The 27,153-nt window shown below is 61.8% G+C and overlaps 1 protein-coding gene across 4 annotated transcripts in view; it reads right to left on the reverse strand.

The window, feature by feature from the left end:
• Positions 1 to 8,615: 8,615 nt before the first annotated feature.
• PPP2R2C (protein phosphatase 2 regulatory subunit Bgamma) overlaps positions 8,616 to 27,153 on the reverse strand; it is a 147,702-nt gene continuing 129,164 nt past the window's right edge. For 2 of the 4 annotated variants that reach the window (XM_058301234.2, XM_004472761.4), the window contains exons 7-10: positions 26,159 to 26,328; positions 20,220 to 20,311; positions 10,881 to 11,151; positions 8,616 to 9,646 (exon numbers count right to left, since the gene is read on the reverse strand). In XM_058301234.2, coding sequence (XP_058157217.1) covers positions 9,635 to 9,646; positions 10,881 to 11,151; positions 20,220 to 20,311; positions 26,159 to 26,328 — 545 coding nt within the window. In that variant the 3' untranslated portion in view covers positions 8,616 to 9,634. Of the gene's footprint in view, positions 9,647 to 10,844; positions 11,152 to 20,219; positions 20,312 to 26,158; positions 26,329 to 27,153 lie in introns of those variants that run through there. The other 2 variants (XM_058301233.2, XM_004472760.5) reach the window with 1 other exon arrangement.

Raw genomic sequence — 27,153 nt, forward strand, 5'->3', positions numbered from 1 at the left:
TTTTTACAAAACTACATGCCCATCTACATCTGTAAAGTCTTTGTGAGTACAGGTGCACAGCATGTGCAGCCGGGGCGGGAATCGGCCTACCCGGCCTTGACCCCCCGCCTGCCCCCCAGCTGTGGCCTCCTGAGGCCCCGCTTCCCCTGCAAAACTGGGCCCAGGGGATGGACCCCACGGTGAGAGGCCCGAAGGAGCGCGTTTCCTGCGAGGCGGTAGAATTGTGCCTGCGTCCGGCACACGCACAGACACTGGCTCCTGTCCTTAAAGGAGCCCAACGCCTGTGGACGTCAGAACCACCTTTAGATGAGGGGTCACTCACCAGACCTGTCAAGTCCCTTCTAGACTTTACAGAAGTTAAACTTCGTTACACACCCACGCTCAGATGGGAGCTGCTGGAATGGCCTAAGCAAAAAGCCCGGATGGCCACGACCTAACAGGCAGAGGCGAACGCTCTGGCTAAAACAACAGAGAAGGAGCCAAAAGCTGTGCGGGGCACCTGCTTTGGGGGTCAGCAGACAAGGACAGTGCTACACGGCTCCCATGGGAGTGAGGGACAGGAGGCGAAGAGGCCGAAACAACACCCGTAAGTCACCGAGCCCCCTGGGCTGCCAGGAAGGGCTCCCCACCAACCCCTCCCGCCCCGAGATACTAAGCTGGGGTACAGCCCCTGGCTCGCTGCAGCCAACTGAGGGGAACAGCCATCTTCCTCCCTGTCAGCTGTGTCAAGGGAGAAGAGGGGGGAAGCCGGGGGGCTTTTCTTCCGTGAATTCAGCCACCAGAGCCTGCTCTGAACCTCTGCCCTTGAGATTCGACACAGGAGCACAGGAAAGCCCAGGCAGAAGCACCAACGTGGAGGGGGCGCTGGCGAGCACCATCTGCTGGCCAGCCAGGGAATTGCATGGACAAAAACTTGTGGGCTCTCTTTGTATCCGCCCCCTGGGAGAAAGCGTGTGCCCCACTAGTGAGTCCCTGGCTCGATTTTGATAACTTAGGCCGGGCAGTTTTGAGGACCTAGAATAAGTTGAACCAAATATCAAAGGGGAGCTATGGGGGGAAAAAAACGCAGAGGCAGGTGGGCTATCTGACAGAGGCTGTACACCCAGACCGCACCCTGAGGACAGACCCCCGCCTTTCTCCCGGCACCGCGGGTAATTCCTCAGAACTTGGCCAACGCCTGGGACTTACTGTCTAAAACTGCCCCTATTTACTTTAACTAATGAGCCTTGAATTCACTCACCGCTGCCCTTGAACAAATATTTATGGTCTCGTGATGCTGAGCTCAACCCTGGCCCAGAGCGGGCCCCGCAGCGGGGCAGATGGGAGGAAGAACGGCCTGACTTCTGAGCAGGAGGACAGGAGGGGGGACACGTCCAGCCTGGCAGGGGGCCCCGACAACATGGGCAGAGGGGCCTTGGATAGGAAAAGTAGGGGAGAAACGAGGTGGAGGGCTCTGGGAAGAAGAGTCAGTATTCGAGGCACAGATCAGAAGGTCCCAGCCAGGGTCCCAGGCCACAAGGCGCTCAAGGGATCGGGCATAAGGCGTGGGCAGGGAGGGCGCGTGGGCCGGTAGAGGCGACGGATTTTAGCCTGGTTCCGTGGGCAGCTGGGAGCTCCAGCCTTGGACAGCTGGGAGAGCCGGCGGGGGTGGGACAGGGTCAGCGCTAAGCCTCGGGAGACGGGCGGGGTACTTGGTGGGGTCTGGGGGAGAGAAGAGATGGCGAAAGGCTGACCCCCTGCCCCCCGCCGCAGCCCTGCCGTGCTGAGGGCTGTTGGGTTCTGGTGGAGCTTCTTGGGACAGGGTACGTAAACAGTTAGAAAGGCCTCGACCCCTGTAATCCTGGCGGCTTCCCCGGCTCAGACCTGGTCTTGGCCTTGGCCATGAGAACCGTCTGGAGCAGAGGCTCCCGCGCCCGCTGTGGGCCGACCCTTACCTCCCCTCCTGGGGTCCTCACGTCTAGGCTACGGGGTCACAATTGCCCCTCCCAGCCCCTCCGATTGTGCTGCTGAGGATTCTAAAGGTTCAAGGGCAGAGCGGCTCGTCCACTGACACTGCCGGAGGTGGCAAAGCTGGACTGGACACCAGGGCCTGTCCTCCCAGCCTGGACTCTGGTGAAATCCCACATCCCTGGAGCCCCTTCCCCACGCTGGCCGAGAGGGGCCCCCTGCCGTCTCCCAGGGAAGGGCCTGGCTGGCCACAGAGGCGACTGTCCTTCAACCTCATCTGGTGGGTGAGGCCCGGGGACGCCTGGGGGGCGAGCGGGCTCAGGGTCCTGATGGAGCCGGGGGCTGTGGGAGCAGCTGGTGGGGGGCTCAGGGTGGGCAGGCTGTGACCATCCTGCCCCGGGACGTCCACTGATGAACCCGCCTTTCTCGGGGTCCCACCGGCAGAGCACCAGCGCCACGTCGTCCCCCGCGGCGTCCTTCTCCCAGCCCTCGAGGCTCAGAGGCCGGGGAGGGCGAGTGCTGGGGCTGGAGGAGGCTGGACGCCCCGACTCAGTCCCACCCAGCTTGCACGCACGAGGCCAGGGGGTGCCCCCAAGCAGGAGAGCACCCAGCGGGAGGGAAAGGGCTCCTGACACCACGAACGGCAAATGTCCACTTCCCTTCCTCACCGCGTGGCCACAGGATCCCGGTCACGGCCAGTCCCCTCTCTGGGCTGGGCTGGGGGTCCCAGGTGATGCATGCAGTCGGACCCCCAGGCCCCCCTCTGCAGGTGTTGGCGGCCACGGCTGCTCCCCAACCACCGCCTGCCCCGGGTTGCGGGCTCCTTCGAGCGGCCGCTGAGGCCCCCCACGATGCCCCCAGGATCGCCAGGACCCGCCTGTGCTGTTGGGCAAGCTGCACCGAAGCCGGAGTTTGAGGCCCGCAGCCCGGCGCCAGCGTCCCTGCGCCGCGCCCCCAGCTCACAGCTTGGGAAGGGTTTCCAGAATGAGCACAGGAAGGTTTAACCGAATTTGCAAGGGCAGGGGGAGAGCTTGCCAAGGCCAAGCGGGGCCTCCTTCCGGGTCACGGCCAAGGGACACAGCCACTCGCACCTTGTCCCCGCTTTACAGGAGAGTTAAATGAATTCCGTAGTTTTGAAAGAAGTATAACCACACCTCGCTTCTCCACACATCCATAGCTGTTTCCCATGTTTGGACATACTTTCTGCGTGGTTTGAATAATGGGGTTTTGACCACTTTCATTTTCCCTTTTTTTGTCCTGTAATACTGCTGCGTCTTGCAGGTGCGCGGCCCGCGCTGAATTCCCGTGCGGCTTGACTGAGTGGGCCCCCTTGTAATTCTGACAGCAGCCAGGTAGAGTTAATGGTGCTTTGTTTTTTATTTAAAAAGGACCTTTCGGTTTGAAATGAATCACGACTTGAGCAATTATTTGAGCTCTAAAAGCTTCTGGGTTGCTAGGAAACCACCTCCCGAAGGCTGGTAAGCCTTTGTTAAAGTTGCTAGTCAAGTTTTTGAACTTCTATATTGTCACTTTGAAAAGTAGCCTGGATGAAAATAGAAAAAAAAAAAACGAAGGAAAAAAAAGACAGCTTCCCCCATCTCCCTTTCCAGAAGCAATTTCAGATCAAACGGCCAAACAACTGTCTCGAGCTTTCCTCCAAGTAACTAGAGATTTGTGGGGGTTTTCCTGCAAACTTTTAGCCAGAAAGGCCCTTTCCCTCCTACATGGTTTCTCTCTGCTGCCTGCGTCCCACTCATACCTGGGAGGGGGGTGGGGTTGTCGGAAGCTCTGCAGGGGGGGCTGATCGCATTGGAAGCTGAGAACCCCTCCCCAGGAAGAGGGGCCGGGCCTGGGGCGATCCAGTACTGGGGGTGCAGCTGAGCCCGCCACGTGGAGCCAGTGGAGCCTCCAAAGCCTCAGCCCCACCCGGGGGTGGGGGGCACTGGAGCCCGGAGCAGGGGGAGACGACTGACCAGGCATCTCCAGAGCCGCTGCGACGGCTGCTGGATTCCCTCACACCTCGCCAGGTCGCTGTGTCAGCCAGGGTGTACAAATGGGGAGCCTGGGGCTGACTTTTGCCCCCCCATGGTGGCCAAGAAGATGCCCCATGCCCCCTGCCGCCCCCTGGTATCCTTCCCTCCCCATGGTACCAGCAGAGCATGTCAGGAGCAAGCATGACCCGTCACTTCCGGTGTTAGTTAATGAAGACTGCAGCTGCTGGCTGGGCCGCTGTCTTCCTTCCATCAGTTACCCTGGGCAGGGGCTGGGGGAGGCACTCAGCAAGGAACTGGGACTCCAGCCTACAGGCATCTAAGCGCGCCTGGAAACAAGCTCCAGCCCCAGCCAAGTCCTCAGAGATGACCGCCGCGGCCCACAGCCTGGCCACATGCGCATAAGGGCGCCTAGGCTGTTCCTGGACCCCTGACCCCTGGAAGCCATGTGACATGGTAAGTGTTGTTTTAAGTTGCTGAATTTGGGGACCATTTATTACACGGCAAGAGATAACAGATACACTGGTAAGTGATGAGGCTGGGTCTGCTGAACGCTGTGCCCCCCGCCCCTCCCCACCCCAGCAGGTTGGCAGTCAGGTCCCTTTTAGGCTTCTCCCCCACGGCCCCCTGCCAGGTCCCCAGGAACCTCTGTAGGTTTGGGGCCACCTCCATCTCCCTGCCAGCCCAGTATCTGCCACCCCTGTGACCCTCTCATGAGCCACCCCAAATCAGGGCAGGTGGTGGGTCTACTTTTTTTTTTTTTGCATTTATTTATTTCTCCCTGCTCCCTCCATTGTCTGCTCTCTGTGTCCATTCGCTGTGTGTTCTTCTGTGTCTGCTTGTATTCTCATTAGGCGGCTCTGGGAACTGATCCTGGGGCCTTCTGGAGTGCGAAAGAGGTGAACATTCTCTTGTGCCATCTCAGCTCCCTGATCTGCGGCATCTCGTTCTCTCTCCTCTATGTCTCCTGGTGTTGCGTCATCTTGCTGTGCCAGCCCTCCACACGGGCCAGCACTCCTGTGTGGGGCAGCACACTGCGTGGGCCAGCTCGCCTTCACCAGGAGGCCCTGGGTATCGAACCCTGGACCTCCTGTATGGTAGACGGAAGCCCGCTTACTTTAGCCACATCTGCTTCCCTCCAGTGTCTTTTTAGATCAAGTCAAATGTTTATGTTTTAAAGTTATAATAACAGCGTCATTTCCCCGTCCCATTGCTTTACCCCTGACTCCCACACCTCTGAGGCAGCTGCTTTCCGCCCTTTTAGCTGTTTCTTCTGCTAATTACCTCCCTGTTTCTGAGTTACATGTTCATATGCTCTGATTTTTCCAGTTTTACATACTATCCACTGACACCTTGGAAGACAAGTGTTTTGCTGTCACTCAGCCCCTCTGATCTCCTGTCCCCAACCAGACACTCCCTCCCCCCACCTCCCGAATGTCGTCTCATGGGGGGTGGGTCAGTCAATGCTCATGTTCGTTTCTGTGCTACGTAAATAGCATTTGCACCGAGCTGCCTCACACACTGCTTTAGTTCCCCATCTGCTAAAACAAATGCCCTGTTAGCTCAAACAACGGCACTTCATTGGCTCATGGTTTTAAGGCTAGATGCCCAAAACGGGGGCCTCAGCCAGGCGATGCCTTCTCTCCGAAGACCGTGGCGTGCTGGCGCAGGCTCCGCCGGCTCCTCTGTGTCCAGACCCCTTGGCTTATCCGGACTCCAGGCCTGCTGGACCCAGCCCCTGCCCCCGTTCAGTCTGGGCTCCCTCCACAAATGAGTTCACACCAGGGGTCGCGTCCACATGCCTTTAGCGGGGACAGGCTTCAACCCCCAGCACCCACGGTGATGACCTTCTTTCCAGTAAAACCATTTTGTTTGTCCTGGAATTCATAATTAGGGTTTTTGTTTGTCTAGTTTTCTCTGTATTGATCACTAATTTGTTTGCCAAAAGTGTAACACTCTTCCCGATACGTTAACACTCTCAGGTAAGCTCAGTTCTGCTCTCTTTTCCCCCCGAGCGGCATCATTCTGGAGCGTTCCGCCTTCCTGCTTTGACCTGGACGCTCTCGTGGCCTCTGCCCGGCTGCCACCCTGGGCTCCCCTTCCACATCATGGGCCATGCCCTTTGCCTCTCTCCTGTTAGATCCCCATTTCCTGGGGTCCCACATGGATGAGCGAGAAAACAGGGAGGCTGCTGCAACCAAGAGACCCCCAAAGGACAGTGGCTTACACAAACTAGTTTCTCTTTTAGGCAAATATCTGAGGAGTTGGTCCAAGGCTAGTGTGCCGGCCATGTCTCCCTCCAGCCCCATTTTCTCCCTTGAGATCTGAAATAACTATTCCAACTCCCACCATTGTGTCTACAGCCTTGCCAGTGTCGAGAGTCAAGGGCAAAGCCAGGCTTCTTTCCTCCTAGAATAATGCCTGGCATTTGGACCCATCATGTCCATTGGGCAGAAATTAGGTGGCCCCATCTAGCTGCAGGAAAGGCCCTTGTGGACGGCCACGAGCTTGGCTAACAATTTTCTTGCCCTGTGAGAGGGAATATTAGATATCTGGGACAGGTAGGAAACTCTGCCTTAGTGTTTCTTCTTTGCTGGTTTATTCCTTCCTTTTGGTGGAGTGCATCCTCCAGTAGCTTTCTAAGAAAGGGCAAATGGCTGGGAGGAAGTTTTTATATTCCTCCCTGAATCCATACCCTTGGGCAGCTCCCTTCCATCCCAAATCTGGGCTTGGCCATGTGACTGATGCTAGCCAATGGGACAGGGGCAAAGTGGCACATACAGAGCCTTGACAGGCTCCTGTGCCCTCAGGCTTACCCCATCCTGCTGCTCTTAGGAACCCTGGGCCCGCCATGTGAACAAGCCTGCTGGATGACAAGGCCCTGTCATTCATGTCATCCCACTGACATCAAGCCCGTGACGAAACCTGAGCTGAGGCCATGCTGGCCCACCCAGCCGCCACCCTGCCTCCCGGTCCAGGGCTAGGGTCCCCCAGATGTCAGCAGCCGGGCTTTCCTCTTAGACTGGCCGGCGTCCCAGTGAGGAAGCTGTCATCTTCCACACGGTGGGGGGGACAAGCATAACCCACTGTGGGGTGGCACCCCCCCACCCCAGTTCTCCCTCCGATGAGCCCCCCACCTGCTGCCGGGCCCAGCGAGGGGACCCGGCCTGCTGCTGCTGAAGCAGACTTGCAGAAAATCCCCATTTTTGCTCATCATCTGCAACCTCATCTCCAGAGGTCCCTGCCGCCTCAAGGTCCAGTTTTGGGGTGCAAACCCCACAGCTGGCTTAGGTTCAGCTTTCTTCCATTTTTTCAGGAGGCACCGAAGATTGAGCCCAGACATGGGGAGCAGCTGCTCACGCACTTGAGCTCCATCTGCTCCCGGGATCAGCTTTCTTCCCTTCTAAGCTGCTGTCGCGGTGCATCCTCTCCCCCCCCCCCCCCCCCCCCCCCGCCTCGTGGGCTTGTCTTCTACCCCTTCGCTGCATTTCGCTGGGCTTGGGGAGCGAGGGGTGGTGGTGGCTGGGAGGGTCCCCCGTGCTCCTCCGCCCCCCTTCACTCAGCACGGGGCCACCAAGGACCAGTTGGGGCCGGGCCTCAGGACAAGGGGGCCCTCGATGAGGGCGAGGGCGCAGCCACATGGGTGGCCATCACTCTGCCCACCGCACTCTTCGGCGCCAGTCAAGGCTGGGCCCGGTCGGGCCAAGGCTGAGATACTCACCACCGGCTTTTGAGTGTCCCCCATGGACCCGGCACCTTCGCCGCCTGAGTTTGAATCCTCGTTCCACCGCTCACTGGCTCTATGGCCTTGGGCCAAAGCTAAGTCACTGAAAGTCCCGGTTTCTTCATCTGTAAAATGGGTCTAACAATAGTCCTGCCCTCACCCCCTGCGAAACGAATAACATGAAGTCAAGACAAGACAACACGCGCGAGATAAGACGCGGCAAGCCCTCGGCGCGGCGGGACGGAGGGCTCAGTGCAGCACTGCCAGCTCTGCACCCTGGCCACCACGCTGAGGGGTGCGTCTCCGGCGTCCGCGGGCACCTGGCCAGCAGGGGGCTCTCTGCTCCTTTATGCACATCCTGCGGGCTGCCAGGCCTGATTGAAGAAGCGACCCCTGGGCTCCACGAGGGGCGCAGGGAAACCCAAGGGGCAGTCGACCCCGGCGGTCATCCCCTCCAGGCTCTCTGGGACACCGAGCCGTTTGTGTGACGCTGGGGAGCACTGTTTTAGGAGTCGGCCCACCCAAGCATGAAACCCCGGCTGCCACACACAGTAGCCGTGCGATCTTGAGTCAATTCTTGAGCTGGGTGTGCTCATCTGTACCCCATGCTCAGCGTGGATGTGAGGGTCGTAAAGGGTAACGGGATAACGAAAACGTATTTGGAAATCATGGTCAGCTATTCGTGCCTGCTTCAAAAGGAAGAAACAAAACACGAAACTATCACCTATCGTTGATTCGGTGCTTGTGTGCCAGACACAGTGCTTTGCGAGGATTACCTCATTGAACCCCCACCCGTCTGTGAAATTGATGACGTAGATTCTAGGGTTAACTCCATCTCCCGGTGATGAGTTCAAGGCGCAGAAAGGCTAAGAGCAGCCAGCCAAGCTGCTTCCCAACGGGAGCCCCTTCCCCGGGTGGGCCGCAGTCAAAACAAACGGCATGCCGAGCCCAACTGTAGATGTAACATTTGTTATTTTATTGGAAAAAGCTGGTATTCACATATTTATAATTTTATTCAACAGTTGGATAATTTGTGAGACACCAAGAAAAAGAATGCAACTAGGAGTTAAGAGTCCAACATGAGCAGGTCTGCCTACTGTACCACCACACAGCCTACGCCACCAAGAGCCGCATCCCCAGAAAACAGCGACAGGGGAAAAAAGGAAACCACAATTCACAATGACTCTGAACGCCCATACGTTCAAGAAGACCAGAACATTTACCCAGTAAGGATGCAAAGTTTGTGCCTATTAAACTGGTCCTTTTGCCATTTCTACTTTTGCCAGGACCCCCCCCTCCCCAACATCTTTTCTCGACACACATACGATTATTCACAATTTGCTTTGGACATCATTCTTTTCAAAGGTTCCGAAGATACACCTTTCTTCTAAGATCTTTTTCGTTCTTCCATTTCTTTTTGGTTTGGTTCCCAAACTTTAAAACAGAAGTAAGGAAGTAGTAATGTATTAAGACCTCCTTCTTAATACAGTGTGAGACCTGTACTTTGAAGAAGGTAAATGCTAAACATGTGATTCAATAGTGACTCTAGTTACAAATGCAAGTCTCCGCTGCTAGTGCTTGACCCACAAAGGGAATGGATCCTGCCAAGAGCCGTGTACTTGTGTAAGGCCCTCAAAGCTGGATTTTGGCATCAGTGAGATTTCTGTACAGTTTACCACATTCTCAAACCTCTTTACAAGGGGAAAAAAAAGGAATCCAATCCTTTGATTGTTAAATTTAATTAGACTAGTTATGTACATATAATACTGTCCAGGTCACCTGGAGTTTACCGTGACATATAAACAAAACATTCTTCATTCATGTCGATTTAAAAAAAAAAAACCAATGGGCCCATTTCCTTGTGGAATTACGATAGGGCCGGAAGTGAGTATACATGCGTTTTGTGCTTTTACACACACAGAAGTAGAGAGCGATCCACTGAGAAAAATCCCAGTCGGGTCCGTATCCTGGGTTACGTGACATCCTGTAAAAAAAAACAAAACGGTGGCTTCTGCTGGGCCGTGCCGGCACTTGGCTTTCTGAATCCAAACATGAAGCCACGTGGCGTGGCTGCAATTCCACGGCCCGAGAGCGTGGCTGGCAGGGCTGGCGGGTCGGGTCTCGCCAGAACCCGGGACGCTGCAGGAAGACCGCATTTCCCGTGGCCTCGCCGTCGGGAGGCGACAGCACTAAACCGGACAGTCTCCCGGGGCCGTGCGGGCCTTGAAGGAGGTGTATATTCTACAGTGGTCAGGCATGCAGTTTCCTCTCGGAGCAGTTGGGTTCCCCTGGAAAGGGTGTCTCTGGGGTGATGCGGGGAGTCCCCGAGAGGCCGAGCCATGGCAGGCGCCACAGCAGGGCCACGGCGGCTCCTCCACCTGCCACCGGGAGGCCCCTTCCCCCCGCGGCGCCCGTCGTCACCTCAGCTGCCAGTCCCGCATCACGGGGTCACGGGATGAAGAAGCTTCTGGCCCCTTCCAGGCTAAACGTCACCTTACTATGAGCCACTGCGTGGCGTCTTGGAAGGAGCCTTGGGGGGGGGGGTCCCAGCTCCCCTGGCTGGTGTGTGCCTTGGGCAGGACTTTTACTCTCCGGGAGCCTCAGTTTCCCCTTGTGTTGGGGAGCTAGATGGTTCCCCCTTATCCCTGGCCCCTGGCGCAGAGCCGAGGCTTAAGCTGAGCCCCCGGGGGGCTGGGTGGGTGCGGACGTCAAGGCCCCTGGAGAGCTGTCGCCCGACGAGCGAGCACCGTGTCGGGCAAGTGGGAGGCGCCCGGCAGCTGGACGAGTTAGGCGAGGAGGCCAGGCAGGTGCACAGAGGGACTGAGCCCCTGTCCCCTCCGGGAGCCGGAGCGGACCCGGGTATTTCAGGACACCGACCGAGCCCAAAAGAGGAGCTGGCACCTGCAGATTCTCCGCACGAACCCGGGATCCCAAAAGCTCGGGTGAGGGCGGCAGAACCGAGGCACCGAGAGCATCCCTAGCTGGCTACCTGTCCCCGAAAAAAATCCCCCGGGGGGCGCGAAAGGCCCTAGGGCGGTGGCCCGGCAGGCGCGTGTCGAGGCACCTGACGAGCGTGGCCGTCACCTCCCAGCAGCCGGCTCGGGCCGGGGCCGCCGGGGCAGAGGGGGCCGGGCCCCCGGGCCCCCGCGCGGTCCTCACCGCCGTCCCTTGTCCCTCGCCGCGCCGGCCGGGCCCGGCTAGTGCACCTCGGAGCTCACCTTGTCCTGGAAGATGTAGAGGTTGTTGGTGGCGGCGATGGCGATGATGTTCTCGGCCGGGTGCCAGGCCGTGTGCAGGATCTTCTTGGCGAAGTCGAGGCTGTCGACGCTGACGTCGTCGCGCCGGCGCCGGCCGCCCAGGCACACGCGCCGCGGCTTCAGCACCGCCCTGGGCTTGCTGCTCTCGCGCGACGCCTCCAGGGTCACGTCGCGCTTGGTGTCGCGGTCGAACATGCGGAAGAAGTTGTTGTAGGCCCCCGTCATGATGACACTGGCGGGAGGAGAGGGGGGTCAGCGGGGGCCCCCCGCGAGCCAGGTCCGAGTCCCCCACCCCCCGGCCTCCGGGGAACGGGGCGCGGTGGAAACAGCGTCTGTGAAGACAGGGTTTGTCAAGACGAGGCCCCGCGGGAGAGGCCCCAAGAAGAGGGAATCGGGGCGTGGGCGGTGGGGGACGGGGGAGGCCACCTCGGATTTCTGGCAAACCACCAGGAGCTAAGAAAAGGCAGAGAAGGGGCGTGGGTGCGGCTCCGTGGTTGAGCGCCTGCCTCCCAGTACCCCCCCCACCAACTCATTGGGGAGCGGATGTGACTCCGTGGTTGAGCGCCTGCCTCCCATGTGCGAGGTCCTGGGTCCAAGACCCAGTACCTCCTGAAAACAAGATCCAAAGGTTGCCTTCGGACCTGGGAAGCACTGTGAGGACTCCTAGCACCCTGACGGGGAGGAGCCACTCCTGTTGCTTTAAGCCCCCCGCTGTTTTGTCACGGGCGGCCCCGGCCCCCCGGGGATGCCGTGTCCCAGGCAGGGGTCACACAGCGCTGCCACCGCACCCCTTTCCTGAGGGAGAAGGTGCACCGGGCGCCTGGCAGCTCGGGGCGGGCCCCAGGCACCCGCTCCATGTCCCCCTGTGGCGTGTGACACGCCTCCTGGAGCCCTTGGGGAGTCCACCCTGTGGCCTGAAGGAGGTAGGCAAGTGGGGGTCAGAGGCCCCGGGCTACCTCCTAACGCCACACCTTCTGGATGGCGATGGGTGGGGCTGGAGAGGCCCCCAGCTGAGGGGCCCCGGCCCCGTGGGGCTGGAACGATCCATTCCGGGGACCTAAGGGGCGACGGAAGTCCCCAAGCTCCTGTGTGAGGAGGTGGCACTGCCCGAGGCTCGGCAGCTCCTGCCCTGCGCTGCCTGGGGTGCCGCAGAGGCCTCGGGTCCGGGGACCCCAGCTCCCCCGGCTTCTGCTGCCGGCCGCGCCGCTCCTGAGATGGCGCCTGCCCCCCAAGGCCAAGCACCCCACTGGGTCACACCCTGCAGGGTCCAGGCTCGCTGCCGTCCCCGCCCTCTGACCTGCTCTCCCTTTGCGTCAGGAGATGGGCTGGGGGGGGCAGACAAGGGAGGTCTGCGAGGACGGCACGACCCTCTGGGGGAGCAGCCCTCCTGGGGTGTTCTGGGGCATCTGGAGGGGTGAAGCAGGGCCCTCCCCTGCGAGGGCAGGGGCCCTCGCCCACCCGAGAATCTGAAGAGCCCAGTACAGAATGTTTGCAAATGCAGATGTACGGTACATGGGAGCCCGGCGCAGGCGCAGTGCCCTGGGGCTGGTCAGTTGGGGTGCTGCTCTCCCCCCAGGCCTGAAGGGCTAAGGGAAGGGGGTGGAGAGAGACAGAGAGACACGGACGTGCGCGCGGAGGGCCGGCAGGGGCGCCATGTCCAGGGGCCCCGCAGCCTCGAGAGGCGCCCACCGGGGGCACACGCCCCGGCCCCCCAGCCGCCCCAGGGGCTCCTGCGGGCTCCCCACCGCCCGTCGGAGCAGCCGCGCAGAGCATGGGGCACCGGCCCGGAGAAGGGCAGAGGGAGTGGGGGCCCCGCCAGCCCCCGCGCCCGCACAGCTGGGCCGCAACGCCCCGAGGGGAGGCCCCCAGCGGTCACGGCAAGCCCCCAGCCCGGGAGGGGCTGCTTTTAAATGAGATGGACGCGGAGCCAGGGCCTTCCTTGCTCCCAGAGGACCTGAGCGTCCAGAGGGTGCTGTCCCCAGAGGTACCCACCAAGTGAGGTAGGCTGAACCTCGGACCCCCCAAAAGACAGGCTTTGGCCCTCGTGTTGCAGCGGGCGAGCCCAGCGGAGGCAGGAGCTGCTGGGGACAGAACCCCCCGAGGCGCGTCCAGTCCCGGGCCCTGGTCCTGGGGGTGGGGATCCGCTTGGACAGGGCCCTGGACACCTGTTGGTGGCGGTGGGGACGGCCTGCAGGCGGGGGCGTGTCCAGCACGGCCAAGGGCCTCACCCCAGGGGCCAGAGGATGCCGGGGCAGCCCCGGGGGCAGCCAGGCTGGGGCTGGGAGGGCACCCCCTGTCCCCCAGGCAGGCCGGGGCGCAGCACAGGCGCGGGGCCGGCGGGGGCTGCAGCCAGGGGTTCCTGGGGTCCCGCCCACCCCCGCCCACCCCCGCATGCAGCCCCCGGCTCCCCTGGGGGCACCGTTGTCTTCAGGCCATTCGGGGAGGCCGGGGGTGGGAGGGTGGCCATGCCCGGCAGCCCGTCCCCAGGACCCACAGCTCCACGTCACCCCCGCCTGTCCTTGGCAGGGAGGGCTGGGAGGTGGGGGGCGGGTGGGGGCCCCTGTGTCCCTGAGAGGGGCTGTCCTCGGAGCGACAGTCCCTGGGGCGAGTCCAGGCCGAATCTGAAGGACGACCGAGGGGACAGCGGGTCGTTTGAGGGAAGCAGGTGGGAGGAGGCGGCCGAGGGAGGGAGGAGGGGCCAGGGCTGGGCGGGGAGGGTGTGAGAGACAGAGACAGAGGGAGAGACAGAGGGAAAGAGGGAGAGAGACAGGGAGATACAGAGAGGGACAAAGAGACAGAGGGAGAGAGACACACCGAGACAGAGAGAGACAGAGAGACAGGGAGAGACAGAGAGACAGAGACAGAGACAAAGAGAGCCAGAGAGCCAGAGACAAAGAGAGACAAAGACAGGGAGAGACAGAGAGACACAAAGAGACACAGAGACAGCGGGAGACAGAGGGAGACAAAGACAGAGACAAAGAGACAGAGAGACGGGAGAGACAGAGATGGAAAGACAGAGAGACAAGAGACAGAGAGAGACACAGAGACAGAGAGACAGAGACAGAGAGAGACAGATCATATGGTTGTAACTGTCCTTCTGTGACCCTTCCAGAGGGCACTGCAGGGTGCATTAAAGGTGGCAATTTACTGATAACTGCAGATGTCTCTACTTTATTCTAAAGTCTAAGTTATGAGGTGACTTGATTTACTTTATAGACATTGGATTTTGAAGATATAATGAAAATTTTGATATACAATGGTACAAAAAAAGCACCAGCAACTGAAAACTGCTTTTCTGTGCACTGCCCCACTGGATGAAGCTGGCGTGATCTGTTGTGGTGAACTCCTAAGAATAATTCTGGGAGACCCTTAACTGCAGTGGCTATAATAAAGCTACTGTTGTTATTTTTTAGGAAACATCTGAATACATTTTAAAAAGGCTATTGGGAGGGCTTTATTTTAAGCATCTATTTTGAGGTTGATGTTTTAAAAAAGTTAACATTAAATCAAATTGTAAATTAGTTTAAATGTATTGCCTTAAGGACCTACTAAAGAATGTGCCACCAGATTTTAAGTAATCGTTGCAATATCCTTGTCGAAAAACAAAAAACAAAAATCAATGTTGACTTAAACATTTTCTTTAACAGAGTTGTCATGATTTTTTTTTTAATTCAGTCTTTCTCTTGCCTTCTTTTCCCCCCATCGAGGAAGTCTTTTACCTTCCCTACTAAGAAGTATTGACTTAGTGGTGCACATTCTAAAGCATTTCTGATTTGAATACTTCTGTATAATTTTTATCAAATAGTAAACCTCTTCTAGTGAAAAAAGAGAGACAGAGACAAAGAGAGACAGAGACAGAGACAAAGAGAGAAAGAGACCGTGGCGGGGCGGCGGGAAGGCGGGCAGGCCCTGGGGCCCCTGGAGCACCTGCGCGCCGCAGCCCCCGCCTCCCCCCGCGCAGCCTGACGGCCGCCGCCCCTGCCATCAGCGTCGCCTGTAGCTGGGGGTCACGGGGGTGGGGGCAGGCGGGCCCGGGGCCTCACGCTTTTTCCTTCCCTCACTTCTCAGACCTCTCAATAGAGGGGCGCTTCTGGGGTCCCCTCCACAGGGGAGGATGCCGAGGCTCGGGTGGGGTGGCCTCCTGGGAGCCGGGGCCCGAACCCTAGAAACGAGCCCTCGGGGCTGAGGGCCAGGCCGGCCGGTTCAGCCAGTCTGAGGCACCCTCTAAGCCGCACCTGCTTCCGTTCCTGAACGGGTTCCCGTTTCCTCAAAGGCTTGGTGTCGTCGTGCTCAATGGGGGGCGAGGTGGGTGCAGGGCCTGCCCGCCTCCTGCTGGGAGGTCCTGTCCATTCCTGGACCCCTGAGCCATCAGAACGGGGTCCTGCCCCCCACCCCCCGCCTTCTATCCTCCCCGCCATCACCTCTGTGGGACGACTGCAGTAGCCCCCTCCCCAGTTCCTCATCCCCACAGAACTCCCCAGGTGGAACACCCACTCCGGGGGGCCTTATTAACCCCTTAACTTCTGCTCCACCCTCTGCACCAAGCTATGACCACGTCAAACACTCTGGCCTCTGAGCCCTCTGATGCTGTTCCCCTTCCCAGAATGCCCTTCCACCTTCTGTGGATAAACTCCTGGTGGGCTCTTGAGACTGGAGTGCTGCCTCCCCGGGGGGCTGCCCCCAAGTCCCTCCCGCAGAACAGGCCCCTCGGCTCCCCTCCTGCTCCCACTACCAGGCCTTCCGGCTCCGGGTGCTCGGCTCTCACTGCACTGCGGGGCTTGCACCGCAGGGTCGGTCCGTGTCGGCCGGGTCCTCGGCGCCCTGTCCTCTCGTGTGAGCCGAGTCTGCAGACCCCAGGCAAGGGGACAGCCCCGTGCCCTGCAGGGGGTGGGGTCCCCGGCTGGAAGTCTGAGGAACCGTGACCCCCAGCCTCCAGCCCGGGGTAGGAGGGCACCAGGTAAGAGGGTGGGCAGACCTGTTCATGGGCTGCCAGGCGCCCCCACTCCCACCCTTCCCTTCACCCCACGATGGCGTCCCCTGAGCCCCGTGCCAGGGGCTGGGCCACAGCTGGGGAACCGCCGTCTGCTGAGGACCCCCGGGAGCTAGGCAGGGTGCTTTCCCACGCTGGACCCCGGGCGGCCTGGAGGGGGGGGTCCCACGTCCAGGCCTTCTGCACACCCCTGCGGTCTCTGGGCCAGGCCTGGGAGCACAGAAGTGAGTCAGCAGGGGTTGGGGAGCCCCAGGTACCCCACAGCGCCCGGGCTGGAGGGAACGTGCAAATGGCCTGAGGCAGCCGCCAGAGGGGCCGGTCCCTGCTCCCAGGAGGGTGCGCTGGGCCGGCCGTGGGGCGCCCCCGCAGCTCCCTCCCTCCTGTGTCTGAGCCTCTCCCCGGCCTTCGCACTCAACCCTGGGCGGTCCAGAGCCTGTACCTGGAGGGGCAGCAGAGGCTGCGAGGCGGGGCCCGGGTAGCTGGGGAGGGGGTGCTCTTAAAACACCCACGCCTCTGTGAATCCCACACCCTGACCATGGCCTCCTCCCCGGAGCGGCTGGTGAGGCAGAAGGAGCTCAGGGCTGGGCCAGGGGAGTCCCGGGCGGCCGAGCCGCTGTAGGATGTGGGGCCGGTGGGTTCACTTCTCTGAGCTGACCTTGTGGTAAAAGTGGGGGCGCCGCCCTTGCTTGGCCAACCTGCTTGTCTGTGGGGGAGGCACGATGCCAAAGCCAGGTGTGCGCTCAGGTGTGCTCAGGTGAGCTCAGGTGCACTCAGGCGTGCTCAGGTGCGTTCAGGTGCACTCAGGTGAGCTCAGGTACATTCAAGTGCACTCAGGCCTGCTCAGGTGCACTCAGGTGCTTGGGCTGCCACCTGGTGGAGGCCCTGGCTCTGCTTCCGCATCCCTGCGGGAGCCTGGTACTGACTCAGGGGACAGGTGGAAAACGCTTAGAGCAGCACTTCCGGCCTCCCATTATTTGCTGAATGCTGAATTTCCCCAGCACGACAGCTCTGCACGTGACCTGGAGGCACGGTCACTGCGCCGGTGTGGAAGGGGCCCCAGACAAGGGCAGGCGACTGAGAGCGTCACCGGCCACCCCAGAGAAGGGCCGCTGGGAGGGTGGGAAGCCCCAGGGCCACCCCCGTCACCCAGCCAGGAGCAAGGAGTCACTTCAGGAAGCCCCGGTGGCGTCGCCCGATGCTTGTCCTTCCTCTGACCCACCAAGGACGGGGAGCGAGATCATTTAAGTCCTTTGCCGCCCACACAGCTAAGAGTCCTCTCCTAAGGTGCAGGGATCGAGCTGACAAGTGCTCTGGGGAAGGCGCGCCCCCCGCCCCACCCCAGGTGCCCGGGAAGGGGCCTCACTCACCCGGCAACACCCGGCCTCGGCTGGAGGTGCGCGCCCTGCTAATCTAGCCAGCACACCCGGCCCATTGCTGGAGCGCTCTTGAATTCTAGAAGGTTCCCTTAACACCAGAAGGGACATCCCTTCCCTGACTGGCACCTAGGGCTTCACAGCTCCAAGCCTCGTTTTCCTCATCGGCACACGGGGGTCACCGTTTGTCCCCCAGCTCCCCTCTTTCCAGTGGAAAAGGCTCCTCCCCAATCCCCGCGGCTCTTGGGGGACTGTCAATCACAGCTTTCTCCCCACCCCTGGCATGGCAGAGTCCATGGTGATAGGCTCAGAAAGTGAGCACGTGACCCACCCTAAGCCAACTGGATCCTTCCTTGAGCGTTTTCAATAGACCCTGGGGGAGGCTTGTGGGCTGAAGGACAAGGGAAGAGAGAACTCTCTGGGGTTTCGTCCCCAGCAGTGAGGGGGACGCCAGCTGCAGCAGGGGAGAATGAGGCCAGTGCAGAAGGAGAGGCAGGGAGAAGCGGAGAGGGGAAAAGATGGAGAAGGAGAGCGCCTCAGAGACGCAGCCCTGCCCGGGGCCTCCAGAACCCAAAGAGCCTTTTTAGCTTATGCTCCTCTGATCCCAGTTGTCTGCAACCCAGAGACACTTGGTAGAAAATTCCTTTCTCCCATGCAGAACAGACCAAGCAAGGAAGGCTTCGTGGAGGAGGCGGCCTTGGGGGAAGGGTAAGTTAGACCACACAGGTGTGTGTGCAAAATACATCGTCCACTGCCAACCTTGCCAAGAGCTTCACACTTGGCCTCTGGGCCCCAAAACAGCCACAGAAGGTCATGTTGTATTAGCGCCACAACCTGGATGAGTGGACTAAACCTCGGAGAGGCCCAGAGGCTCGATCAAGATCCCAGGGGGTCAGTGGTGGGGTGGGAACTGCCACTGAGGCTGCTGCCCCCTCCCTCAGGCTCCTGTGAACAAAGTCTTGCTGGAGTTGGCAAAGGGTGGGAGAAGGTACCAGAACAGCCCCCACAGGCAGCAAATCCAGAGCTCTCCTCTGGGCCACACTGGGTGAGAGTCCCACGGAGACGAGGAGGACAGGGCACTGAGTCCCGGAAGTCAGGTCCGCAGGGCAGGGGTCCCGGGCTCCGCGGGCGCCTCCCTCAGACTGGGCGGCCCTGGCAGGTGGGGTCCCAGCCCCCCGCACAGGGTATGCCTGGCTGAGAGGAAGGCTCGGGGGGCGTCTGTGGGGTGAAGCGGAAGGAACGGGCAGTTCAGCGCCTTCCCGAGGCCATCAAGGGGCTCAGGATTGGGGTGCATCAGCCCCACGTCCCCGGACACTCCCTCCCGTGGGGGAGGCGAACATGGACAGAGGCAGGAGGAAGCACGAGCTACAGGCAGGGAAGCTCGGGAGGCAGGGGTGACGTGAGCCGAGCCTGCGGCTCCCTGGGAAGGCTTCCTGGAGGAGGTGGCCTTGAGCAGATATGACAGGGGTGGCAAGTGGGGCTCCAGGGGACAGGAGCGGAGCCAGGTGTGGAGGGGCAATGGCGGGGCGAGGCAGAGTGGGGTGGCGCGTGCGGTACAGACCGGAGCCGCGGTGGGAGGCCGGCGAGCGGGGTTCCGGGTGCGCTGTCTGCCCACGGGCGCCCCCTGGTGGCCACGTGGAGGAAGGACGGGCAGGGAGGGCAGGGCGGGCCCCTCCCTGAGACACACACAGGCTCCAGGGACCCTGCCTGTGCTCAGGGGAGCCCCGTCCTCCCCGGGGGTGCTGGGCCTGCACAGAGCGCCGGGGTCCAAGGACCCTCCCCGTGCTGCCGTCTGGCCCCCACCTGCCTCCTGAACGGCCAGTGCCCAGGGCGCCCCTGGCGGGCACAGCCCCTGCTGGGAAGCCCCTCGGGCCGGGGAGCCCCAGGCCGTCGGCAGCCTTCAGGGGGTCAGCCCGGCTTCCGGGGGCCGTGGGGGCCTCCTGGCTGACTCTGTCCTTCGGCCCCTGCCTCTCCCCACTCACCCGTCCCCACGGGCCCAGCGCGTCCCGGGGACAGAGCCGAGAGGGGCCTCACGCAGACACCCTGCCCGGCAGGACCGAGCCGGTGGCTCCTGGCCTCGTGGTGACAGCCCCCTGCCGGGTGCACCCGCGGCCGGACGCCCCCAGGGCCGCGGCTCTCCCTGCGCCCCTTCTGCCAACCACGCCGGACAGTGGGGGAGGGGGGCAGGTGGCCCCAGTGAGGAGGGTGACAGGCAAAGCTCCGAGGCGTGGGCTTCGACCCCGCGGGGGCCTTGCCTGCTGGAGACCCCCGTGAGGATTGGGGCAGCCGGGCTGGGCGGCAGCTCGTGGGGAGACGGGCAGCGGCAGGAGCAGGGGCCACTTCGCAGCTTTTGAGGCTACTGCACCCCAGAACCTCAAGCCCTGCTGGACCGCGAGCGAAGGGCTGCTGATCTGGAAGAGGCGCCCCCCGCCCCTCAGCTGGGTGGGGAATCCTGCCCCAGGGCCACGGTCACGGCCAGGCCTCCCCAGGCCGCCCCAGCTGAGCCCACGGGGTGAGCCCATGGGGGCGGAGCCCCGGACGTGCGCTCTCCTGGGGCAGGGGTCTCGGGAGGCGTCTGGGCACACGGATGGCACATGGGCTGCAAGGGGCTCCCCAAGCCCCAGGGGCCTGCGGGGCTGCAGCCCGCGGGTGGGAGGAGGGCAGGGCAGGGGCCGAGCTCCACAGAGGGGCGGGCACGGCGGCGATGGCCGAGGCTCTGGGACCAGCCCCCGATGACCTGGGGGGATGGCGTGGTGAGGGTCCCTGGACCGAGCAGGGACTCGGGACGGATGCGCCTTGCAGCTCGAGCTTGCGGCCTGGAGCTGGTGCCAGCCACGGGAAAGGGCGTCCTGGGCGAGCGCCCGATGTCCTGGCCAGGCCCCCGTGACGCTCTCAGCTGCGCCCGCAGCCCAGGCCCCTGCTGGGGCCCGAGGTTACCTGTCGCTGCCGTTCCAGGCGCATTCGAACTTGTCAAAAATGCAGTCATTCTCGTACAGGGAGCAGAGCTTGCTGCGAAGGTAGTCGTGGACCTGGAGGGAGAGGCGCGCGGTGAGCGGACAGGGCGCCGGACCCTGGCCCCGGACACTGGCCCCTGGCCCCCCAGCACCCCGGCCCCCAGCACCCCAGCTCCCCTGCCCCCCGGCCCCAGCTCCCAGCCCCAGCCCCTGGCCCCCTGGCCCTCCAACACCCTGGATCCCTGGCCCCCGGCCCCCCAGTCCCCCACCCCCCAGACTCCCAGCCCCTGGACCTTGCCCCCCGGTGCCCAGCCCCTGGTCCACTGGGCCCTGAGCCCCAGCCCCCAAGCCCCAGGCCCCCAGTCCCCAGCCCCCAGCCACCCAGCCCCCTGGGCCCCAGCCCCCAGCCCGCCAGAGAAGGCTGTGAGTGTGGCTGGAGCGGCTGTGCCCCCTGGGGCCTGACCCGGCCTCCGACCCAAGCCCATTCCTGAGGGGCGCCCGCAGCCCCGCACAGGGAAGGCAGGAGGCTGGGAGCCCACGGGCGGCTCCTGAGCAGTGGGCAGAGGGGCAGTGCCAGGGGACCAGCACAGGGTCGAAGGGAGCACAGCCAGCCCGGGGCCAGGAACGCCTGGGTCTGGAACCTGGCTCTGCCCCTCCTGGCCGTGTGGCCTCAGGTGAGTGGCTGCACCTCTCTGGGCGCAGTTTCCTTGTCCTCAAGGGGTGATAAGCACACCCGCCAGGGGTACTTGGGGGATTCATTGCGGGGCGACTGCTCGGTGGCCGTCACGTCCTCTGTGGATGGTGACCAGCGAGGAAAGGGCCCTGTGCTTGCAGCTTCTTGGGCACCATCTTGGAACCCCTCCAATTGGCAGATGCCGAGGCTCAGAGAGGTGTGGTAAGTGGCCGGAGGTCACACAGCTCGTAAGTAGCAGAGCCTTACACACGGGAGATGCCGCTACTGGCCCTACGAGGCCTACGCCAGCGCTCACAGCGGCCCTGGGCCGCCCCCAGCTCTGCCCCATCCTGGCTGTGCACCAGGAAGGTGGGGGGCCCTCAGGGTGCCTGTCTGAAACTGGGGGTCAGAAGAGCACCCCAGACCGGAGCGGGGGCTTAAACCAGACGAAACTCCCAGCACCTGAGAGGGGCTGCCCCAAGGGAAGCTGGAGAGAGGTACCAACTCCTGTGGGCAGTGGTGGGCAGTAGAGCAGGGCTCAAGTGTGGGGGGCAGCCGGAGAGAAAGGAGGGGGGGCGCTGCTCAGGGGGCCCCTCCAGGGAGCCGAGGTGGGCGCACCTCCGAATGAAAGCAAAATCCCGTTTTCGTTGGTTTTCCTTTTGAGGTTCTCAAGCTTTTCTGGCTGGGAACCTCCCGTTCAGCTTTAAAAATGCCTCCTCCAGTCAGCCGCCCTGGATTGCCCCAGGCTGTGCCTTCCTGCCCTCGCTCTGCCTCTTACAGCACATCAGAAGCCCCATGGCTCTCCACCCTCAAGGACTGTGTCAGCCCCTCTGCCTGCTCTTCTCGCGCCCTTGGTCTTGCCATGGTGACTTCTTCAGGTCTCGGCCGCGGTGCCCCCTCCTCCGAGGGGCCCTCCTGGCCGCCCCACCCGAGAAGCACTTGCGCCCCTGCCCCTCTCGCGTCTCTGTGTCCTGTTGGTTTCCTTCGTCACGATGCTTAGCCCAGTTTGTCACCGTCAGTCTGTCACTCTCCCACGGGGGGTCCCTGCTCCCCCATCACTGTTAAGGAGACCCTGGCACATCCCCCCGTCTTTAGACGCCACCCTCCCGGCCACTCCGGCCTGGCTGCCCCCTGCCCCTGTGATCTTCCCATGTGGACGCCTGCGAGCCCCCTTCAGAACTGCTGTGCCTACTCCCCCCAGGCCCCAGTCCTCCCCCAGCCCCCCGGGCAGGGGCAGCAGCAGCCTTGATTTCCCCCGTCCACTGGGAACCTAAAGACCCAGCCCCGGCTGCTCTGCCTGCCCCACCTACACCAACCCCCACCCCATCCTCCAAACGCCCCCCAGCTGGGCTCGCTGCTTCTGCCCAGCCCGGACCCCCATTCCACCTCCACAGGCAGCCAGAGGGGCCTTTTAGAAGGGGGTGGGATCGCCTCTCTCCTCTGCTCAAAGCCTTCCAGGGCCGGCAAGTCCCGAGGCTGTGCCCCGTCACCCCTCTGACCTCAGCCTCCTCTTCTCTCCCCCACGCTCACTCTGTTCCAGGCTGGCTCCTTGCTGTTCCTTGACTACTTCTGCCTCAAGGTTCTGCACTTGTCGTTCCCTCTGCAGGAACTTCCTCCAGCCGGCCCGCTCCCCGGCCTCCCTCAGGCCTTGGCACCCTTATTTCCTCTGCCCTGGCCCCTGCTTTTTTCATTATACTTTTTGCAGATGATGATTATTTTATTTGTCTACTTGCTCAGTGGCTGGCAGATTGTCCCCACCACAGTGGAAGTCCCTCAAGGCAGGACCTATTTGTCTTGTCCCCCCATCACAGGAGATCACCCTATCTTCTGGAGGGGATGAAGGGCTCAGGGCTCGGGGCCTGGGCAAGGTGGTCCAGGAGACAGCCTGCAGCTGGGAGAGGCTGGAAAGAGGGGAGACCCCAGGAGGGAGGGGCGCGGGGGGAGGGGGCATTCCAGAGGCCTGGCTGCCAGCTTGGGTGGCAGCCAGGGGTTTGGGGAGCAGCCCCAGCTGCAGTGAGGGAGTAGAGGGGCTGGGGGTGCCTGGGGCAGCTGTGGGAGAAGTAAGCAGAGCCCACTGAGCCTCTCAGCCAAACTCAGCATGTAAATGCATTACCTTCCCCCCAGCGTTGGACAGGACTCCCGGGGATGAGCCTCCCTGGCGCCAAGGGATTACTACCAAACACTATCTGGTGAAGCAACTAGAAAGAGACCTCGAATAAAAGGGTCAACTCAACCAGCAGAATATCTCAGTTGTATCAAGTGTTAAAAACTGCTTTTTGACCTTGAATAAAAGGGGGAAATGGCAAAGACAAATGAGTTTATATGGCTAAGTCTTCCAAAAAGAGTTGGGAGGTCATCAGAGGGGTCAAGCTTCTGCACACCTCAGCAGGACCCCAGAAAAAGCCAAAATAGTTACAACCCTAGGTACTGGTTCTCCTGAAGGCTACAGAGATCTACAGGGTATATGGTCATGGCAGATGGGTTTGGAGTTCTGTGCCATGGCAGAGGGTCCTACTTTGGAATATGTGCTCCTGAGTGTGATGGAACTGGACTCAGCCACTTCTGATCCGAGATCTGCACAGAGAGGCCAAGGAGAGCCCCAGACAGTGAGCTGGGGGCAGCGCTGGAGCCACCCCCTTAGGAAAGGTGAGGAGGGGTCCCTGAGGCAAGGAAGCAGGGGCTGCCTCCAGGGCACTGGAGAGGGGAAAGGCTGATGAACCCACGCAGTGTGAGGGTATGAGGGTGACACCAGGAGACAGTCTAGAAAGGGAAACAGAGTGGGGGTATGGGGGGGGCTGACCCCCCCATGCATCCCTCCCCAGCCCCCCCCCCAGCATCGTGCTCCCCCTCAGTCCCCCAGAGGTCTCATGCCCATCTCTGGTGAGCCTCCCCCTGCCCCAGCCCCGCCATGCGGATGCTCCCAGCATTCCTGTCTGCTTGGGAAATTCAGGTGAGGCCAGCTCTCCTCCTCTCTGAGCCCCGGACCCAGAGCAGCCTGAGGGTGTGACACCTACAGTGAAGGCACAAATGCCATCTGCCTGTCTATACCTCCATGTGTCCTCCTCACTTAGTCCCCCGGCTTTACTGCTGCACTCGTCCAAACACTTGCTATTCTCTCTCCTGCCCTCTGGTGGCAGGATCAGGAAGCGCTTTGGCCCCGAGAGCCAAAAACCCGAGTACCAGGCTAAGGCCTGCTGCCTACCAGCTCTGTCACCGCGGCCGTGAATGCAATTTCCTCCAAATAAAATGGGACGGGGAGAATACCGGCCCCACCTCCCTGGGCAGGGGGAAGCTTAGATGAACACAAGTGTGCAAGAATGTTGTTGAACGTGGCTCCCGCCAAGGGCTGGCTCCCTCAACACCCACCCCACCCCTTTTCTCGGCCTTCCCAAACGACACAAGCTGGAAAGCTAATTACTCATTTTTCCAGCACTGTGGTGGTTGACTGTGGATCATTTCAGCCAATGAATTGTAAGACATCTTCTGAGCAGAGTTCTGAGAAGGCTTCTGTTATTCCAATAAAATGTGCAACAGACCCACCTGACACAGCCTTTCCCAATTCCTCCTACTTCCTACCTGCAAAACAGAGACATGGTGCCTGGAGGTACAGCAGCCATTTTGTAACCATGAGGTATCTCACGCAGAGGTGGAAAAGTACCATCAAATGATGGTGGACTGGATCAGAGAAGGAGCCTGGGACACGGATGAGGTCACAGAGCCACTCACCGTTTCTGGACTGCCCACTTCCAGGCACCACGTCATGGGAGAAAAACAAGCCCTTGTTTGTTAAGTCCTGCAAGGCAGCCAAACACACGCCTGCCGCACAACTTCTGACACATACCGAGCACCCAGGAAACGCTGGGGACTGGGTTGCTTTTATAAAACTGTTATTTTAGAATCGTTAGGTCAGACTCTCTGAACGCTGCAGGATCTGTCCCCCCAGATGCCCTTACGAAACACTGCGCGTCAGTTCAGGGGTTCACAGACCCTCGCCGACAGGGCCGTGCCGGCCTGGGTAGGGGTTATTTAGTCCCTGTCCCCAGCTCGGGCCTCCGCCATTTCCAGGGGGGACAGAAGGAACCGACGCCCCCCCTGGAGTGTGCAGTGTGTGGAGGGAGCTGCTCTCCAGCCGGCGGGGGGCCTGCGGCGAGAAGCCAGCGGGGGCTGCAGGGCTCCGAGGGCACACGGGGCAAACCACGGGGGTGGGAGCAGGGAAGGGGTCAGACCCCCAGGCGTGAGCCCGGGTCAGGCTCGGGGGCTCCCCCTCTCCGGGCTCCCTGCCCTCCCCCAGGCCTGGCAGGAGGGTGGGGAGGCTGGAGCCCCAAATTCAGGCTCTGCATTGTGGCTCTGCTGCCCCCCAGCTGTGAGACCTGCCCGTGTAAGCTCTCGGGTCCCCAGTTTCCTTTCTGCCAAGGGGGGCTGAAAGCACCCCACATGGCCGGGGCTGTGAGGAAGAGAGTGCCTAAGGCTTGGACCGGGCTGGCGTTTCCAGTGGAGCATTTTCCCACTACCGCTGCACAGCTGAATCCAGCCCATCCTACAGAGCCATCGTAGAGGTCACCTCCTCCAGGAAGCCTCCTGGATCTCCCCAGCCGGAGGCCCGGCTGGAAACAGCCTTAACGCGGCCCCAGCTCCTGCGAGTGCCCGCTTCATGTGAGCCCCGTGTGGATTTTGCTTTCTACCCCCGAACATGTCTAGGTGGGCCCTAATAGGTAAAGAACGCTCCCTTCCTCCACGGCAGATCTTTGAGTTCCGACTTTCCAGGAAGCTGCCCCTGGGCCGCGGGGCTCCCTCTTGCCCACGGTACCCGCCCTTCAGGCTGTGCTGAGGCCTCGACGACCAAGGGCCCCTCGCCCGCCGCGTGGGCATTCCCGAGGGCTGCTTCTGGGGGGGTGATGCCCAACCCCCTAGTGCTGAGAGGCGGGCACCGGCTCCCGGAAGGCAGGCCACGGTCTGCACCCTCCAGCCGGGCGCCCCAGCCGGCCACGCTTCTTCGCCCCCTCCTTTCCCTCCCCTGGGCCCCGGACCGCAGGCTTAGTCCCCGCCGGAGAGCAGGCGACTGTCACGGCTTCCAGGGGGCCGCGCCGTGGGGTCAGGGTGCAGTCACTTCCTGCCCCGGGCCCGGTGTCTTCACCACCAACGGGCGCTCGGAAGCCGGGCAGCCCCTTCCACGGGAGTTCTCCGCTCAGGGAAGGGCAGCCTGGGGGGGTCCCACCCTGCAGCGCGCACCCCCGAGGCGCGGCGCCCACCTGGTAGGTCTCGATGGGCCTCGCCTCCATGTTCAGGTCCCAGACCTTGACGGTGAGGTAATCCCGCGTGAGCATGTACCGGCCGCTGTGGCTGAACTTCACGTCCGACACGGAGGAAATGATTTCCGAGAAGAAGGAGCGGTTGCTGGGGTCCTCGGGCTCCTCAAACACTGCAGGGGCAGAGAAGCAGCGGGGCCGCTGGGAGAAGCGATGGCCTCCCCCCGCGCTCGCCATCCACGGCTCTCGCTCAGTCACGCCATCACCCGAGCTGTAACTAAATCCCGAAGGGCGGCGGCCCCAGTGCCTCCACACGGCCGAGCTGGCTGCAGGGAGCGTTCCTTTGGGGCAGCAGTGCTCACTGAGCATTTACTAGGAGCCGGGCGCCGGGCTCGATCCTCTGAAAAAAATACCAGGTCGGTGCTATGGTGCCCAGTGCAAGGGAAACTGAGGCACAGGTGGCTGAGAACCAGGCCAGTCTCAGAGCTGGAAAGGGGTGGCGTCGGCCCGTGCGAGCCCCCACGTGCGCGTGGTGGGCTGCGCTCTACTGCCCCCTGGTGGTGACGCTGGACACCGCGTCGCAGAGGTGTCCTGACATTCGCAGATGTGCTGGACAGTGCCCTGGACCCAGGCTGGGCACCGCCTGGGGCTCTGGCTCCCAACGGGCCTGACGCTCTCCTCTGCCCAGGGTGCACGGGGGTCCACGGCCGGACCCTGCCCACGGGTCGGCTCTGGTATCAGGATTGAAACTAAGTCAAATCCAGCCACCCACAGAGGGGGGCTCCAGGTTCCTGTTTGCCAACCGCCTGCCTGTTATCTCGACCAGCTGCTCACATAGAGCCACCCAACCGGCCCCTGAAGGCAAGAGCGTTGGTTGTCCCTGCCCCGACCCCAGCCACGCGGTTTCCCCAGCAGCGCCCTCCCTCTCTCCCCAGTCGCCAGGCCTGCCCGGCGTCCAGGCCTTCCCTGGGAGCGTGGCCAAGCTCTCCCAGCCCCTG

Source organism: Dasypus novemcinctus, chromosome 1 (assembly GCF_030445035.2).
Source record: "Dasypus novemcinctus isolate mDasNov1 chromosome 1, mDasNov1.1.hap2, whole genome shotgun sequence".
Lineage (NCBI taxonomy): Eukaryota > Metazoa > Chordata > Mammalia > Cingulata > Dasypodidae > Dasypus > Dasypus novemcinctus.